The following is an 18543-nucleotide window of genomic DNA, read 5'->3' as shown; positions in this document are numbered from 1 at the left end:
ACCTTAATATTTGCGTTGCCTTAGAATTCGTTATTTATAATTACATAGGAGCGGGTCTCGCAGCCATGGAGGCAGACATCTTTGCGCTACGGCAGCGCAGAGCCAACAAACTAGCGATTGCGAGATCGCCCATTACGCTCGAAAGTAACTACGGCAAGTTGAGAGAGATGAACTGAAATCTATACCCTACACAGACTAATGAAATACTATCTGTAAAATTATCTATGTAAACAAACCTCATCACTTGAGAAGGTAGGTGATGCGGACGTCGTGGAAGACATTTTGTCCCGTAACGCTCGCCGTACTGTTGGGGGGGAGAAGCGGTGGGGGGGGGGGGGCTGTTCATGTTGCTGCAGTCTGCAGTCTGAACGCTAGATGCCGCTAAAAATTACACACTGTAGCTTTAAGTTGTGATATATAATTAACGTCTGAATATATTTCATGCTTTTCTCTCTCGCATCTATGATTCCACCATCCTGTGACCAATTTTGGCAATGACATTAATCTGTGTTGTGAGCGTTTGCTGCCATAAGACTTTGCAAACTAGCTCAGTTTTACAAGATACTAAAAATGAGATTAGCCAAAAATTATTGCACTTGAAACTAGGGGTGGGCATTGGCAAAGAAGTCATGATTCGATTCGAATCACGATTCGCATGCCACGATGCGATTCTATCACGATGCATCATGATACTTGAAATATTGCGATGCATCACGATGCATTGTGATATTTTCACTGAACACCGTAAGAAAAAGATGCACCCATTGACTGGCTGAGTATGATCTGGATCAATTGATACATAACTGAAAGCAACTGAATTCATACATAGCTGTATTTATTGAAACTACTTTTGTAAGTGTTGCCATGAAAACAATTACTGGACACAAATATTGCTATTACTGGTGTGGACACACTGACAAAAAGATCTTAGAATTCATCAAACTTAAAATAACAAAATAAGGATAATCAGTATGTTTACATGGCCTCAGTGGTCCTTTTGCAAATTATGTGCATCATATCAATTTCATTTTTACCTTCTTTGTTTTTAAAGCCAGAATGCATCCAAGCGGGACGAATTTTCTCAGTCTCCTCCATATTTTGTTAACGAATGACTCGTCGCAGTATCCCGCCGCCGGACATGCTCGTGACACAAAGCAGCGGGCGTCAACACATCCGCAGCGACATCTGCTGGACTGGAAGTTGTATTCCACTTGGTTTGGCTGATGTGCGCCAACCATTAATGTATTTTATTTGTTAATTTGTTTTTTTAGAATCGATTCTTGCCTTCAAGAATCGATGCAGTAGATCACAAAAATTAGAATCGCGATGCATCGTCATGACGATTATTTTGCACACCCTTACTTGAAACAGTCCTTGGAACACTGATGTTGTAGTGATGATATAATATATATATCACACAGTTTCCATCCGTCCGTCCATCCATCCGTCCATCCATCCATCCGTCCATTTAAGGGAACCCTATGCTTTACATATTTAGAGAAATGTTTTTCCATGTAGGGGTCCCAAACTCTAGTTTCCAAGTTATTTTAACAGGCGTTGATTTCAAACATTTAACATCATTTAAAGTGCTGTTTCTCTGACCAGTGCTAGTTGTTGCAGTTAGATTAAACACTCTCAGCTAAAGACACAACGTTTTTCTCATCAGCACTACATTTAGAGTGTTAAAAAAAAAAGCAAAGCGAAATGCTGGTTCCACTTTGAGTGGCCTTAATAAGTCTGTCCATGCCTTATCTGTGCTCTGTCTGGGGGGCACAATGGTCAGATTGAGGCACAACACAAAAGGCTTTTGAAAGTCTTGGTGCTCTCTGTGTGTTGCGGCTTGCCGCTTACGTGTGTTTCGCCTCTTATCGGTGTAAAAGTAAGTATCTCACGTATAACCAATCCTGTAGCTTTGCTAAGTTTTGCTTTATCAACTGAGGAGATGACCTATCATTTAAAACCCCCAATTTCTGATTATTTTAAACTGCTGTACCTGCATAGAAGATAAAAAGCCACAGGTTGGTAAACCCGAGAAATATGCATAAGTTTTAGTGCAGCTGTTTATTTGAACATGGTGAGGTAAGCATTCCTGAGTATGAGTCGCATTTGCCGTCTTAAGTGGAATGCAGCGTAGCTGTTAGGCAGTTGTTGTTGAGTCTTAGCTCTATGTTTGTAACTGCAGCTGTTTGTCTTGATATTGGCCTTTCTGTTTGCTCACTTTCTTGGTGTCCAATTCCTCTGCTGCTTGTATGATGGGATAAACTAAATCAAAAGGTTTGGAGGGCTGCAATTTAGCTATTAAATTGAATTTCAAATTCACTATAACTTGTTTAGGTATCTAGTTTCCTGTTAACAGGAGATGGTAGGATGGAGCAGGAGAGAAATCAAAGGATTGGTGTCTGAGTTGTATCAATTCATTTTTCAATTCAGTTTATTTATATAGCCACAAATTCACAACACATGTCATCTCAGGACACTTTACAGTTCAACCAGATCATACAGTCAAATTGATATAAAGTTTTTGTAATCTAAGGAAAACCAGTTGATTGCATTGACTCATTGACTCAAATACAATCCCTTACACTGAGCATGCTTGTAGCGACAGTGGAGAGGAAAAACTCCCTTTTAACAGGAAGAAACCTCCAGCAGAACCAGGCTCAGTGTGAGCGGCCATCTTCTGAGGCCGACTGGGGTTCAAGGAGACAGAAGCAGAGATAGAAAAAGCAGCTGCAAAAGGCGTCCCCGTCCAGGAAACACACAGCCAGGCAGACGAGCTCTGAGCCAGCTCCCATGCCAGAGGATGAAGAGAGCACATCCACCCAGTCACGGTCAGAGAAACAGGACCACACTGGAAAACAGGCCGATCTCCAGCATCTATAAATTGTTGTTGATGGAAGCAGCACAGCTGATGTTTCTCTCCAGGATGGAGTCACAGCCAAACAGGAACAGACGAGTCAAAGCTACCATGAGAAAAGCAGAGAGAGCAGAACGTTAGAGATCAATGCAAGCTTTACTCCAGTGGGTTGAGGTTAAAGAGCTGGGCCATAAAGTAAAGCTCTTGATTTACCTCTTCATCAGCATTCAGATCAGCTGCTTTGGTCATGGGATACATATAATTTTCAGAAGAGCCAGATCCTGGATCCAGGCAGCTGAAAGGTAAATATTGTGCATGGTGTATGGACTCAACCTCAGAGATGAAGTAAGGAGCTCCATCTTCAGAACAGCAGTTCAAAGTAGAGCCACTACTCCCCCCTCAGCTAAAGAATGAACTGAAGGTGGTTTATTTATCAAGTGACCCAGGAAGTAACTTGATTAGATACCCAGGAAGTCACTTGAACGCCCTTTTGACTTCCTTTTGGACCCCATTTTTTGGAAGGTGACCCACAGCAGACCTACCTCCCAATTAGTGTTGGCAGCTACAGTAACTGCTTATACTGTGCCTGGTTGTGCAGAAAGGATTTTCTCCATTACAAAGGGAGTGGTTTCTCTCTACTGTCACCAAATGCTTCCTCAAGAATAATTGCTGTGACTTGATGTAAGAAGGTCTTTGTTTGGAAACGCATTGAAACATCCCAGAATGAACGGGACATTGGGATATTTCTTGCCAGCTACAAAGTATCAGCCAGATATTATCCAAGGTCATGCAACAGGTACAAGAGGGAAAACTAGTCAGTATGTTCAACTCTATATTCCTCTTCTATAGAGATATACAATGACAATCTTTGGCCAGAAGGAAATTATAATCTATCCAAAAAGTTCTTGTAATACCCCAGGGTCTCACTCCAGTGGATGTTCATGACCATCAGACCAGTTTTTTGAGGATTCCTACAATCCTCTGTGAAAACTCTGTGTCCACCTGGAGCTAAGCCTGGGGATTTGACTCCGGGCAACTTCCCAAAATGGCCGGATGCTCCCTCCACCGGAGGAACCCAATCTCAAAATAGGTTGGGCTTGTGTGCCACGTGAGCTGGGTGGCATGGCAAGATTTCACATATAGCTGGTAGTGAACTAATGGGACTTTCTTTGCCAGGTGCGTCTATAATACCTTTCTGTGAAATTATTTCTCTGGCCGTTTTCTCTCCTGTCTACTTGCTTGGATAGCAGTCCCTCTTCATTTGATTTCCAGTTTCCCTATTTAATTTGTTACAAATTAGTTTTAATAACTTGTTCGTACATTTAACATTCAGATTTCTTTTAAGGCTTTATGCAGCAATTAGTTATGATTCTTCTGCTTGGCAGCTCAAACCTTTGCAACCATTGCAGCGGAAAGTTCTATAACCTCTGTCTTTGTCTCATCATTGCCCGTCAGATTTGAGGTGCGCAAGAAAGCTGTAAATCAATTTGGATTTGACACCTGACATCAATCAGTCATGTTTTGGGAGAGCAGCACTCCCTTCGCCTTGGAGATTACGAGAGCTGCGGTGATGGATGGTTGTCATCTCCCCCAAGTTGAGCGGATCTCTTATCAAGGGCATTGTTTCTCCAAGAACTTGCTTGGCTAATCGCTCTGTGCCAACTGATTAAACAGTGTGATTGCTGAAATCTTTGTCTTTTCTTTCACATGAATGTTGAATCATATGCTTTTCTTTCTGAGCTACAATTGCAGTCTCACCACCCGTCTAGGTTTTGAGTCAGGCTGTGTGAAACTGTGACCTGGGTGGAATATTAAACTAAAACAGCCCCGACCTGAAGAACAATCCTCCCGCTGGTGGGTGTGTGAATGCTGTCGCTCTCAAGATGAATTATTTGAAGTATTTAGGAGGCTTAAACTCTGTTGCAGTTGTTTGCAAATTCTCGTCACCTTAATTGCTTTAGAGCGCTGTTTCAAATATCTCTTAAGAATGATACGCGTTTTACTGGGCGACGGGGTCCTTGAAGGTTTCGTAACCAGGCGGTTGAAGTAATAGTCTCTCTGGTTGGTTATTTAGTTACCTGGCCTCTAAGGCCTTTACCACATAATCAAATATTGACCCTTCGTCTTGTGTGACCCCGTGAACCTAAACCCTGTCGGCCTAATGACTGTCCGTTTGGAAACAGACAGATTTATTGGCAATCAAGGCTTGAACCCTCTTATAAAACCGTTAGCTGTCCCACAACTTTGCATGTGAGAAATGCATTATTTGATATGCTGCAACTTTGCTTGATTTTTACTTTGACAGCTCCCAGTCAACCTGCACTGACCTGTAGTTGTCAATTTATCCGCTGATTAAGTTGTCCTAAAAAGAAATTAAAGCTGAAAATGTTGGTTTTGTCCAGCAAAATCTTAGACAAAAACTAAATTATATTCAATATCTAGGGTAAGTATAGTCTTATACATAAGGCGCTGCTCTTTTCGATCCAATTTGATGCTAAAAGGTTTTGCTGTTTTGATCTTTGCATATGACATTTTGTGTAATAAACTGAGCAATTTGCATTTGCATTTCAGATCCACCTTGTGTGCTTTTCATCATGAGTTCATAGTCTATAGCAAGGGTGGGCAATTCCAGTTTGCAATTTTAAGATCCACCCTTAGTCTAACACACCTGATTCAAATGGCTGAATTACCTCCTCAGTATGCAGTCAGTTCCTCTAGATTTCTCTCAATCATCTAATTACTTGATTCAGGTGTGTTGAACCAAAGGCACTTATAAAAGTTGCAGGATACCGGCCCTCAGGAACTAGAATTGCCCTCCCCAGGTCTATAGCTGCAAAAGGAGGTCATGTGATACCAGCAAGAGGTTCCTTAAAATCATTTTGGTTTGATAAGAGGTGTAATCTGTCATATTTTATAGGACCTGATTTGGGTTATCATCACAACTAATGAAAATTTTTATTATTCCTATAATATGTAATTAAAAAATTTAAGATTTTCGATTTTACAGATTTTGTTTTATTAATTATCAATCAAACCACCAAGACAAAGAAACTAATATGCATTTTTTTTCTATATTGAGTCTGTTAGCTTTTCAGAAGCTCCTCTAACTGCTGTCAATTACTTTATTATTTGCTAGATTTTAATTTCTTGAGATCTGAGCATGAAGCGTTGCTTCCTATTGCAGGCAGACTCCGTTGGAGTTTGCTAATTTGATTAAACACTTTCATTGAATTCATTAAATCATTTGAAAACATCTGTCTAAGTTTCATCATGCTACTTTGGTGTTAAACCTTAAGTTCATCTAAAAAAAAATCTAATAAAGAAGAAATATGTATTTTTGGCAAATGAAAATGTAACAAAGGACCCTGGGTTTGGGGGGACTAAACAGAAGATTTGAATATAAGGGAGACACAAACAAGGATTAAATTGATTGGTTTTCATAAAAACGGTAACCTACTCTGATTTCTTTTTTCTCATCCACAGAAAGATGCACAGTGGAATGAAGACCTACAGCTGTGAGCTTTGTGGGAAGAGCTTTCTGGACAGCCTTCGTCTACGGATGCATTTGCTCTCTCATTCAGGTAACAATAACATAAGTACTTTTGTCAATCTTGCATTGTAACCAACACCTTTAGCCTAATTAGGAGAAATAAAATTTCAACTTTTGTGGAGATAGATAGCTTCTTTTTTTTTTCATGAAAATATAAATAAAATGGTTTGTGTCCCTGTATGGGAACAGGAATCGAATATGGGTCATTCTTTGAATAAGACACCTCCTGAGCTTTTATAAGAATCTGGTTTCAGAATTCTAGCCAGAAATGACTTTACACACACTGGGTATTTGGAGTTAAGAGTTACAGGTGATGTTTAACATAAATTAAATGTAAGAATTTAATAAATCAAAGAACTCATCCAGATGCAGCAGGACTTAATTTGGCATCTGAACCTTTTCTGATCAAAGTTGATTTAAGAACCACAACGCAAGTTTATACGACTTACTCTAAGAGATCTGAGGGCTAAAACATTAGGGGATGTTTTGATGAAAATTGCTAAAGTGTTAAACTCATGTTCCAATGTGGCAAAGAAAAATAATGGATAAAATTGAATTGAATCAATAAATACATAATTTCTAGATAGTAGATTCTGTTAACCTCAGAAATGCTGCATTTGTGTGCTTGGTGTCTGACATTTTAGATTTAGATGACCAAGAATAAAAACCTAAGTATAACATCACAGCAGCCTTTCATGTTTCACAGAAATCATCAGAACCTCCATTTTTTTCAGCGCCTCTGGGTATGAAAAAATACAGAAATAAGTGTGTATTTTATCGCAGTAGTGCTGTATAATATATCAAAGTGAATATTATAGTAAAGTCCTACCCTTAGAAATAAGCATGTTCTTTTAGATTGCTGGTTCTAAAATAGCCCCCCCACCAACCCTTTCGAAGAGAAAAGTGGATAAAAGGATAAATGTAACAATATTTTATATTTATGCTTTAAGTCTAATACCTAATCCATACATTCCTGTATCGCTGTGTATAGAAACAGTGTGATATAGAAGTCTATTTCCTTATGTTTCTTTTCAAAATTAGATAATTAGAAGCAAAATATATCCTGTTGAGGCATTCGATCAACCTAGTCTATGATATGGGTAAATCGCAAAAGTTTTTTTGCAGAACTCTTATTAGAGAAATATTTATAAAGTTGAAAACACCTGAAGGTGTATGAAACTATGCTGGACGAGAGCCTGTGTTCATCATCCCACACATAGTGAAGGCAGATGATGATGAAAGCATCATCATCATTGTGGAAAAACTACAATGGAATAAAATAACTTTAAAACTATAAAACAATAAATAAATATCTGGCATTCAGCTGTACATTCGCTTATAGTGAACCAAGGGCAATCACACAAACTCTTTAGCAGACGGAAGCTCCGTTCCATTTCTTTTTAATCTTCTGGTGGATACGGAGCTCAACAAAATTTGAAATATTGCTGAAAGGAATCTTAGTCATTATGTTTCCATAACAACCATTAATGGGTATCAGTGTATTGTTGTCCTACCGTCCCAAACATAAATATGTGGATTTTTTTTTAAAAATAGAGATATTTTACCAAAGACCTTAGAAGGTTTGATCCATTTCTTCATGTCTTTCTACATTTGCCCATTTTCCGTCTTTAGGACTCTGAATAAATGCTGTTGGTAGCACTAGATATTAAACAATTAAAACAGTTAGATTACTGCAAACAGGGGCAACGTGACATAAAACAGATGTATGGAAAAGTATCCCACTCCCAGTGTTGAGCTGATTTCTCTTCTATAGAGACACACATATTTGTTGAAATTTCTTGCCCTTACACTTTCCAGCTCATAGGTGCAGTAGGGACATTCCCCAAACAGATACTGAAAACATACTGGGAGCTGAACAGTTGAACGAGAAGCGCTGACTAATTATCTCCTTGTTAAGCAGCTCTGAGGTACCTTAACTCAAGAGAGGCTTGCATAGTTTTATTCAGTCTCCCCGAGGCTTTAAATGTTAAACAGTTAGTGCCAACTTACAACAGTGAACCCATGAAGGGGTCTAGTCTGACACAAATAAACTCAAACCAAACACATCTAATTCTGATCTCCTCCTTTAAAATGAAAAATTCCCACATTCTGAACAATTTAAAAGTCTTCTGCAGCAGATCGGTTACTACATTTACATTGGAAATAAGTGTGTTATGTTGATCAGTTTGGATGATTCTTTTAAAGTTCCCTATTTATCTTGTATATGCTCCATCCAAACCGCTCTTTTAACACCCTATTTTCTCTTGCAAGCTCCATACAGTTAGCCTCGTGAGACCATCCTGATCTCATGAGCTTTCAAGGTTTCACTCGCAGATCAGTCTGGCTACTTTCCGTTAAAGAAAATTTGGAGCAGTTCACCAAACAAACGTCCAATCAGCGTTGGCTTTGAGGTGGGTTGAGGTGTGACGCAACGAGAAGCGCGACAATTCAGTCTAAAGAACATGGCGACTTCAGCCGATGAAACTAGCGTAAGCGTGGCTATTGAGCAAGTTTTATCGGAATTACAGAGTATTTCTTCACTGAAAGAAGAGCAAAACACTGCTCTGGAGGCTTTTCTCAGAGGAAAAGATGTTTTTGCTCTTCTCCCGACTGGTTTCGGCAAGAGTTTGATCTATCAATTGGCTCCTCTTCACCGTCACTCTATTAGTACGTCATATGCTTCGTTGATCTGATTGGTTTATTTGGCCCGTCTATCACCAACATAGGCCAATCAGCTAACCAGTATTTTCGTCCCTTCCCAAAATTACTTCAACAGAAGGTTTCCAGATGGATATGCGGAGCAAATCCATCTGGCAGAGTCAGGTTACAATGTTTGTACTAAAATATTATTTTTGTGATAATTTGTGTAGAGAAAGGGTGATGGAGTAAAATAATATGCACACCCAGGAGAAGGAGGGGGTCACTCCAGTGGCTGTAAGTTGGAGGGGATTTTGATGGGAGTTGCAGGGAAGTGGGCTCCCGTCTGACTGGGAAGGGCCATTTTCAATGGCTGCTTCTGTATTTGGCTTTCCCTGCCATCCCAAAGATTAAGACGGTTTAACTGTCACTGTTTTGGATACAACATCCCAAAAACCACCTGATTCACAATCCAGAATTATGGGGAGAATAATTACAGGAATAATTAGTTTGTTCATGTATCACCAGCAGTTTAACTGTTGCTGACACTGATGCTGACAGCCTTGCTATGTTTTTGACAAAGATGAATGACAAACTCATGCTGTGCCAGTGAATTGGCTCAGCACACAGCTCAGTGTGTCACAAGCAGAAGTTGCTTCGAGCAAATATTCACTGTTTATTTTTAAATTACACCCCGTTTTCACAATCCTCACTGCACAAACATGTGACAATCCCTCTCACCCACCCACTCACCAAACCCCCAACCTCCCTTCGTCTCAATCACTTGTCAGATTACAAACGATGAAGATCTGCAACAAAAAGCAAATGGTTTACAAATTACTGCGTGTCTCCAGATACTGTATATGTTACCTTTAATGTGTTTAACTTGGAGGCATCTGTTCTAAAGCTGGTATTAACTTACGCCTTTTCTTTAAACTGTATATTTAGATTTTTTTTTTTTTTTTTGAATTTGCACAAAACTCTTTAAAAACTCAAAACATTACCAATCTACTTCCAGGTAATACATATAATTTCTTAAAGCTCTGATCTGCCAATTAATTTGTTATTTATATCTGGACCAGAGCAATGTCACACTATGTGTGTAGCAGAGATTGGGTGTTATGCTACGGAAGAGGATTAGGGCCACTGGAAAAAAAAAGTTAACTGATTTTTAAAATTTATTTCAGTTTAGTGTGGGAAAAAAGTCAGAATTCTGACTTTAATCTCAGAATTCTGACTTTAATCTCAGATTTCTGACTTTAATCTCAGAATTCTGACTTTTTTCTCAGAATTCTGACTTTAATCTCAAAATTCTGAATTTAATCTCAGAATTCTGACTTTAATCTCAGAATTCTGACTTTTTTTCTCAGAATTCTGACTTTAATCTCAGATTTCTGACTTTAATCTCAGAATTCTGACTTTTTTCTCAGAATTCTGACTTTAATCTCAGAATTCTGACTTTAATCTCAGAATTCTGACTTTAATCTCAGATTTCTGACTTTAATCTCAGAATTCTGACTTTTTTCTCAGAATTCTGACTTTAATCTCAAAATTCTGACTTTAATCTCAGAATTCTGACTTTAATCTCAGATTTCTGACTTTAATCTCAGAATTCTGACTTTTTTCTCAGAATTCTGACTTTAATCTCAGAATTCTGACTTTATTCTCAGAATTCTGACAGCTAAGAAACATGTTAGCATCAAGCCATAGCCATGTCTATTTTAGAGACTAGCTCTCTTGTTTTAATGACCTTCTGCTCCTCCATTAATGAGGCGACCCCTCGGGTACGTAAAAAGTTGCCTAATTCCGTCGTTTTCCACCAATGTGTCACTGGCCACCTCAAACAACTCACATCTTTGTCAGTGAAGCTGAGTGCTCCCACATCTCTTCCTTCATGGTGCCCATCTACATTAAGATCCAAAATTCTGAGATTAAAGTTAGAAAATTGAGAAAAAAGTCAGAATTCTGAGATTAATGTCAGAATTCTGAGAAAAAAGTCTGAATTCTGAGATTAAAGTCAGAATTCTGAGAAAAAAGTCAGAATTGTGAGAAAAAAGTCAGAATTCTGAGATTAAAGTCAGAATTCTGAGAATAAAGTCAGAATTCTGAGATTAAAGTCAGAATTCTGAGAAAAAAAGTCAAGTATTATGCAGCTTTATACTTAAACAGTATTTTTAATTCATTTTATAAATATTGATCAGCAATTTTAGAAATAGCCCTTCTATATGTTGTGAGATGTATATCGTACATATTTATCGCCTAGCAGGGATATTAGTACAAGTTCATGTGCAATTCATTGTTATCCTCCTGCCTGAGAAAAATAAGGAAACTAGTTATATTATTGTGTAAGGTAAAGATGTATAATACAATACAACCTTTATTGAAATAATTTTATTAAGGTAACAATTATATCCCAATGAAAAATATGTCCTGGTACCTTACAGTATTGGTGCCCAGTTCTTGATCAGAACTACTTCTTAGTGCTGCAACTAACAATTATTTTGCAATTCGATTGATCTGTCAGTTATTCTTTTGATTAATCGATTAATAATCGGACAGCAACAGGTTAATGAAGATTTTTATGAAAATTAAGATAGATGAAACTAAAACTTCTGGATAGAGCATATTAACAGAAAAAAATATTTTTTAATCTAAAATGCAAAATGTTTATATATAATTTTGATAAAATTCCTGCTGTAAGTTGATCACTCTGTCAGATAAAGCCATATTTTACAGTCTCTATAGTCCAGTTAATGATTAATTGATTATGTTAATTAGTTGACTATTATTTCAGTTATTGATTAATCCGATTAATTGTTTCAGCCCTACTTCTTTCACATCAATAAACGCATCAGTACAGCTTATTCACCCTTTCCAGTAATTTCTTTTCTTCCACTAAACTTTCCATTAATATTCTTGAATCACTAGCTTCCTTAGCAATGCCCTTTAGTTTTATAGCCTTCTTGAGTTCAGCATGATAGACTTTTGTCAAGCTAGCAATCTCTGCTTTAATACAACTTTATGATTATTTTTATGTAATGCAATTTTTTTTTCCTAAGGAAATGATTGTGGATTAAACCACAATCATCAAAATAAGCAGAACAATAAACCAATATATGAGTTTTACTTTTTAAAACAATTTTAAATTGGAAGAAACTGTAGTGGCCAGCTTTGTGTCGCTGAACAAGGTACTTGACATCTGTTTTCTATGAATTAGATCATAATTAACAGGATTAAAGTAATATTTTCCAGTGTTCTTGTTTTGTAAATGAATAAAAAGCAGATTACAGAAGTGACCTCTCTAACCCGTGTAGCATCTTAAAGGTCAAAGACAAATGAAGTATAATCTCATCTGTTCTGCATTAGAAAATACATCCTATAAGAAATACTTTGGTTTAATCCTGTTTTTTAAACTTCAGCGTTTATCGTGGGTCTAATTTACTCTCAGCATTTACTAATTAATGATCAATACATTTACATTTGACTCCACATTAATAATTAGATCAACATGTATTGAGGTCTTTTAAAAGGACTTTTAAAATGTTCAGAATTTAAGCTGCTGTCACTGATAGAACCTCTGCTGTTAGATGATCAAATGGAAAAAGGAAGGGTGAAAACTCTAGGAAGAACCACATACTCCACCATGAGAGAGGCAACTGAGCGGAAGATGTGGGCAGTGTATTTTTAGCAACAGTGGCAGCAAGTGCACAAACTTTTTCTCTCCTTTTTGATTCTTTCTTCTTTCTTTCCTCTTTCCACGTAAGGATGTCTCGATGCGCGCGACATCAACCTGTACTGTTGCACACATCACTGTTGATTCATCGCCGCTTTGGTCTGGAGTTAAAGGCAAGCCGAGCGCTTCTGTCGAGAGGAGCGACAGTTAGGAAAGAGACAGCGCAGAGACAGGGCTTCTTTGATAGTTTTTGTTGTTTGTTTTTTTTCCTTCATTTTTTTTTTTTTTTTTAAAGCTCCTCCGCCTCCACCGTTTGACTTTCAGGGCTTATTCTCAGTCTGACACCGCATCTCGATTTTTATCCTGTCTCTTTGTAATGATGACACTTCACCAAGTCCCCAAACCTTCAGCTTGAGCCTGCCTCCAAACCCCCCCCTCCACGCTTCCTTCACTGCTGTCGCCATACTCTGTCAGCTCTCTTCACTAAAGACAGAATATTGGGGTGATGAGGCGAGAGGCTTCTTGGTATGCGTGGCGTGTTGTGGATGTGCAGCATTTCAGACGCCCCTCTCTTTCTCTGTCTGTCTCTCCCTCTCTCCCCGTCTTACTGTCCTTCCGTCGGTCTCTTCTGTGTTTGTTGTACAGAAGATTTGGCAGCTCGCCCGTCTGGGCAGCGTGCCACCTCTGAAGGTACAGTATGTACAGTCTATCCTCTGCCAGCGATTTCATTTTTGTTTTTGCCTGGCCTTGTTTTGTCTCGGGCCACGTGCTTTCTTTTTTCCGCTGTTTGTATTGTTTTTATCTCCACATGCTGTTTAATGTTTGACAGGCTTTGTTGAGTCAAGGCCTGCATGTAACAGGGTTGGGGACTGTGACTCACAAGCATTGCTTTTATATTTTTTGACAGGGCCTTACATGAGTATTCAGAACTGTTGAACTTTTCCCCATTTAGACACAAACATTTTTTTTCTTAAATGAATATTTTATGTCAAAGATTATCCCGATGTAGCTCACAATATTGACTTACTCCCCTTTCATTACCAAGTAAAACCACATAGCCTGGTGCAACCCTGTTTCGTATGGAGATGCTGATGTGTTCAGGCTAAAATGTAGTCTTGATTTTCTGCCACACATATAACTTTGTACAGTAGCAGCCCTTAAAAATGGCCCAGTCAAAATCCAGCTGAATGTCAGCCCACCTCCCAGCAAAATCCCCTCCAACTTCCAGCCACTCGCCTTCTTCTGGGCATGCATTTTTTTTTTTACTCTGACTCTACCCTTTAGATCCTAATGTCAACAAAACATGACAAAAAGAACATTTTAGTAGAAAGATTGATGTTTAAAAAAGGAATTGTAGGGGACCAGCCAAGGGCCCATTAAAGGCACACTATGCAACATTTTTCAGTTAATTAATGTGTTCCATAACGTTTTGGATGATTAAATGAGTCATTTCAGGTCGAACAAAGGTTTTCTCGGCCGCCCTGCTGGTCTGCAGGGGAAATGCCGTACTTGCAATTGCAGGAGCCCTCGGCCCGCACCCACAAGCTCAGAAGTCTCGTGCATCGCAAGAGTCGGTCTTGCTTTACGGCGAGAACTGCTACACACCCCCAGTGAAAGGCATGCTCGTTGCTAGCGCAGTGGCGATATTTGTGCAGTTATCATGGCGGAACCAGCGAGAAAACAGCGAAAGCCCATTGAGTGCTCGAGGTACAAAACCATAGAAATCAAAACCCCTTTCCCCAACGACAGTCGGATAAATGTATGGGAAACTCCAACTTGGCTAACTACAATCTTTGTTATTTAGACACATGCATAACCAATAATGTATGAAAACATGCTAAATTTTCAAACTCGAAAATTGGAACAAAATTGTCACTTACAGCAGTAGACATGGCGATTCGTTGCGTTCGCCTGTCTGCTAAGCTCAAAACAACCGCGCCTGGCTTGACGGAGAAACCAGGAGAACTGCTGAGCTTATTTACGACAGTTGCACTTTTACTTTCGCCCTCTGGGGGGAGCCTCGCTAGAAAATCAACACCGGTTGCATAGTATACCTTTAAGGAAAGTGGCGAAATGTTGAATGGCTACTAATGTATGTAGCTTTTCTTTTAGTCTTATCTGACTAGAACATTTTTATTATTTGTGCCTCTTACATAACTAGCAAAGTGGCGAACTGTGACTGTCCTCATTAATAGCTTATCAAATAAGGACAGATTTGTTTAGTGCGGAAATAATAGTAGTTCTTTACACTCCCACCTGAGCTGTACGCTTCTGCAGCTTCTCAAAATGAGGCCGTCATGATGTCGTCATTAACTGTAAAGTGTAAAGACGACAATTATTGTGAAAATTGCTCTCCTTTTCCCTGCTAAAGAGCAGCATGCACACATCATGCTGTCATCACCATATATCGGAGTGAGCAGGTATCAGATTCTGGCAACAAAGACAAAAAGATATTATTTTCCTTATGCATCTCTGTAGATGAACACCTCATATTTCCATTTACAATATTACGTCTCTGAAATATATTTAAGGTGGCACCGAATGTATTTTGATCTGTTTTCTTACTTCTGTTTTTAGTAAAATTGTCGGGGAAATATTAGATTTAGCTAAACTTTATTGCAGAGTGGGAGTATAGTAAAAGACTGGATAAGTTTCAGAAAATCTGCTAATTAGGGCATTTCCCACCAGAGGATCTGCCTTCAGTACTACTTCCAATTATATTTTCAAAGACTTTAAGGAAAGATTTTTTTTTTTTTATTCCAGCTACGCAACTTTTAAAATCAAATTTTTGGAAATATGATACAAATGAATAAACTGGCTTAACAAAAAATATTATTTTGTGGTAAAATTACATTACATTTTAGTTCTGTAATCATCTAGGCTAAAATGTAGTCAGAAAATAACATTGTAGATATTGAAGATATTTTTACACCCTGCAGAATCTGCATGCAAAATGCAATGATGTTGCATCAAGGAATCAGATGTTACATTTTAAATTTAACCCCTGCTCACCCCTGCTTTGGTTCTACAATGCTACTGTACTGTAGCTTTAATATGCAAAAAGCACATCTCCAAAGAGTACTTTTAACTCCACCCTTGCCGGCAAATATGTATGCACTCTTTTGGGTGTTCATTAAAAAGTATAATGGTATAATTGAAAGTATTTTTTCAAGCATAAATGTTTCTAAAGTAGAATGATGTTTGAATATAATTTTGAACCTAATCTGTTGCACAACACTTGGGAGAATGATGAGCCGCTCTGCTCTGTAGAATTACTTTAATTGAGGTACATTCGAGGAATGTAACTTTTTAAAGTAATGAAACAGCATCTTAATCAAATCTAACTCAGCCAGTGCCTTTTTTTGGTCACCCATTTGCAGATTTAATTGGTGATGGCTTTGGTATCAGCATTGATAAAAAGTAAATATAGTTGTTTTGTGGCCTTTCTTCTAAACTACTGTAGTGCAATAGTATTTTGAAAACTTGCATTCTTTTTGTTTTGTTTTTGTAATTTATGTACTTCTGATGATCAAAAACAAAATGAAAAACAAGACAAATACTTTTTCCCAGCACTGTACCTATATTATTATTGTCAAGGGTGTGACTTTATATGACAACAATTGGAAAAGATTTATCACTGTTGTATAAATGTCTAAAGAAATGGCATTGAACTGATAACAGAGGTTCTCAATAGGTAGTATAATTCTGGAAGACAACTGCATACTGCAAAATTAAAAAGAAACAATAATCTGTGTAGATGTTAAAGCTTAAAAACACATTTTTGTTTAAAGAACTCTACCAGAACTAATTTAGTCTTCCTTCTGCCCTTAGCCAGCTGTTTACCTTGGCTTCTTCATGCATAATCACTGCTCAGATCCAATGCCAATCAGGGTTTAGAAGCAAAACGCCTCTATAAATGAGAATATTTCAGTAAAAAAAAATGCTGTGAATTTAAAAATATGGTGAAAGAGCAGCCTTCCTATTGAGTTTTGCCTGTTTCCTTCTTCGTGGTGCTTTGCCTAGCCTATTCATCTCTCTTTGCCAGCTCTTCTCTCACAGTGATGACGACATATTTGTGCCGGCAGGTCTGGATGTTCTGCCAGCATTCCAGCATTTATGATCGCTCGCAGATGTGAGTCCAGGAACACACTGTACTGTACCCAAACCCAGAAATTAATGAAACTTGTCTGACTTCCAGGCCACAAATTCCTAAATGTGCGCGTGCGCTGGTCTGACTGTGGTGCATATGCATGACTGAGACAAGAGTCAGGGAAATCAAGGGAGGGGAGGGGGGGTGCTATTAAAAGCAAGTAGCAGGAAATGAAGTAGATCAGTAGAAAAAAAATTGTTCATTGGTTTGCAAAAACATTTTTATTTTGTTTAACTGCCAACATTCTCTACTGAATTCCAATAATCCCACTAGTCAAAAGTCTTTAGTTACAAGTAATTAATTTAGTTTCACTAAACCAAAACTTGGCAATTAAATCATTGAAGTTTTTTGTTTTTTTTTACTGTCTTTGCTCATCAAGGAACTCATAGATTTGCTTATTCTTTATTGCAAAATTGGTCAAGGTTAGTCAGATTGGATGTAAGACATCAGTAAACTATTTTAAATTCTAGAGAAGAATTCTTGATTGGGTTTAGGTCTGAACTTTGACTAGGCCATCCTAACAGAGAAATATGCTTGGATCCAAATTATAATGGCATAGAGTGTCGCAGTGCAGCAACTGACAGTTTTTTTCCCGCAGCAAAACACTGTCTCACCAGAAGGACGGTGTGTATCGAAAGTAATCTACATGTTTTTTTCCCCCACATTTTCATTTGGGAGTGGTGGCTTAGTGGTTAGGGCATACAATTTTGAATCCTGAGGTTCTGAGTTCGAGCCCCACTCCGACAGACTGCCACTCTGGGTCTCTGAGCAAGACCCTTAACTCCTGATTGCTCCCCAGACGACGCACGAAGGCAGCCCACTCCTGCGCGAGGGGATGGGTTAAAGGTAGCAGTAAATTTCTCCAATGTGAGATCAATAAAGTTCAATTATTATCTATTTTATTATTCTGCATGTTAGCCAAAAAAGTTACCAATAGATCTTTAAGGATCTAAGAAAAGCACCTTCTTCCCCATGACTTGCTGCGTCTTCAGCATAGGATCAGGAAAATTGTATCGAGGACTTCTAATAACTTTGTGTCAAAAATGACTTTCTGCTTCCAATGGTTACAAAAATGTTAGCTTTGTGGAGGGCATTGCTTATCTTTATGTCATGGCAAATTCTCCCACCTGAGGTATCAAACTCTCTAACTTCTCCAGCGTTACCATCAGCCTCTTCCCCGCTCCCATGAATAAAGCTCTCCTTGCCCAGCCTGTTGGTGTAGTGGATGTCCATGTCTTCAGGGGTTTGCAGTTGGTCCATCCTCTTTCCATGTTCAGATGATAGATTGAAAAGAGCAATGCGAGATGTTTAAAGCTTGGGATTTTGTTTTAAAATGCAATCCAATTTTGGCTTTTTCCAGAACTTCTTTCCTGACCCGCTTTGTTCTTTGGTCTCCATGATGCCATTTTCTGTCACACTTAGATTAAATTCTATCCTGGCAGAATGTATTAATCAAATGGCCTTTAATAAGATAATTGGGCTAGTTGAATTTTATTAACCGGTATTAGAAATAAATTGGGTTGCATGCAAATTATTATTTAAAATCAGTATCTCCTTTCATCCTTTTATTACTCATGTAGCAGTTTGTGTTGGTTTACCACATACAATCCAAATAAAATACATTAAAAGTTGAAAGATATAAATACTTCTAGAAACCACTGTATATCGCAGCTGTTTTT

At 38.3% G+C, this 18543-nt stretch overlaps 1 protein-coding gene and 1 long non-coding RNA gene across 3 annotated transcripts in view; one reads left to right on the top strand and one right to left on the bottom strand.

The window, feature by feature from the left end:
• Window positions 1-18543, top strand: part of zbtb16a (zinc finger and BTB domain containing 16a) — a 211258-nt gene that overhangs the window by 68010 nt on the left and 124705 nt on the right. For both annotated transcript variants that reach the window (XM_038290362.1, XM_038290363.1), the window contains one exon: window positions 6338-6435. In XM_038290362.1, coding sequence (XP_038146290.1) covers window positions 6338-6435 — 98 coding nt within the window. The remainder of the gene's footprint in view (window positions 1-6337; window positions 6436-18543) is intronic.
• On the bottom strand, window positions 12475-16766 carry LOC119786808. Its single transcript, XR_005281235.1, has 3 exons — window positions 16558-16766; window positions 14971-15027; window positions 12475-12902 (listed from the first exon to the last, which is right to left on the bottom strand). It is a non-coding gene; the product is annotated as an uncharacterized LOC119786808 (long non-coding RNA).

This window comes from Cyprinodon tularosa, unplaced genomic scaffold (assembly GCF_016077235.1).
Source record: "Cyprinodon tularosa strain WSP-4 unplaced genomic scaffold, ASM1607723v1 ctg28, whole genome shotgun sequence".
Lineage (NCBI taxonomy): Eukaryota > Metazoa > Chordata > Actinopteri > Cyprinodontiformes > Cyprinodontidae > Cyprinodon > Cyprinodon tularosa.
Note: the sequence above shows the minus strand (reverse complement) of the source record. Positions and strands in the feature narration are given on the sequence as shown.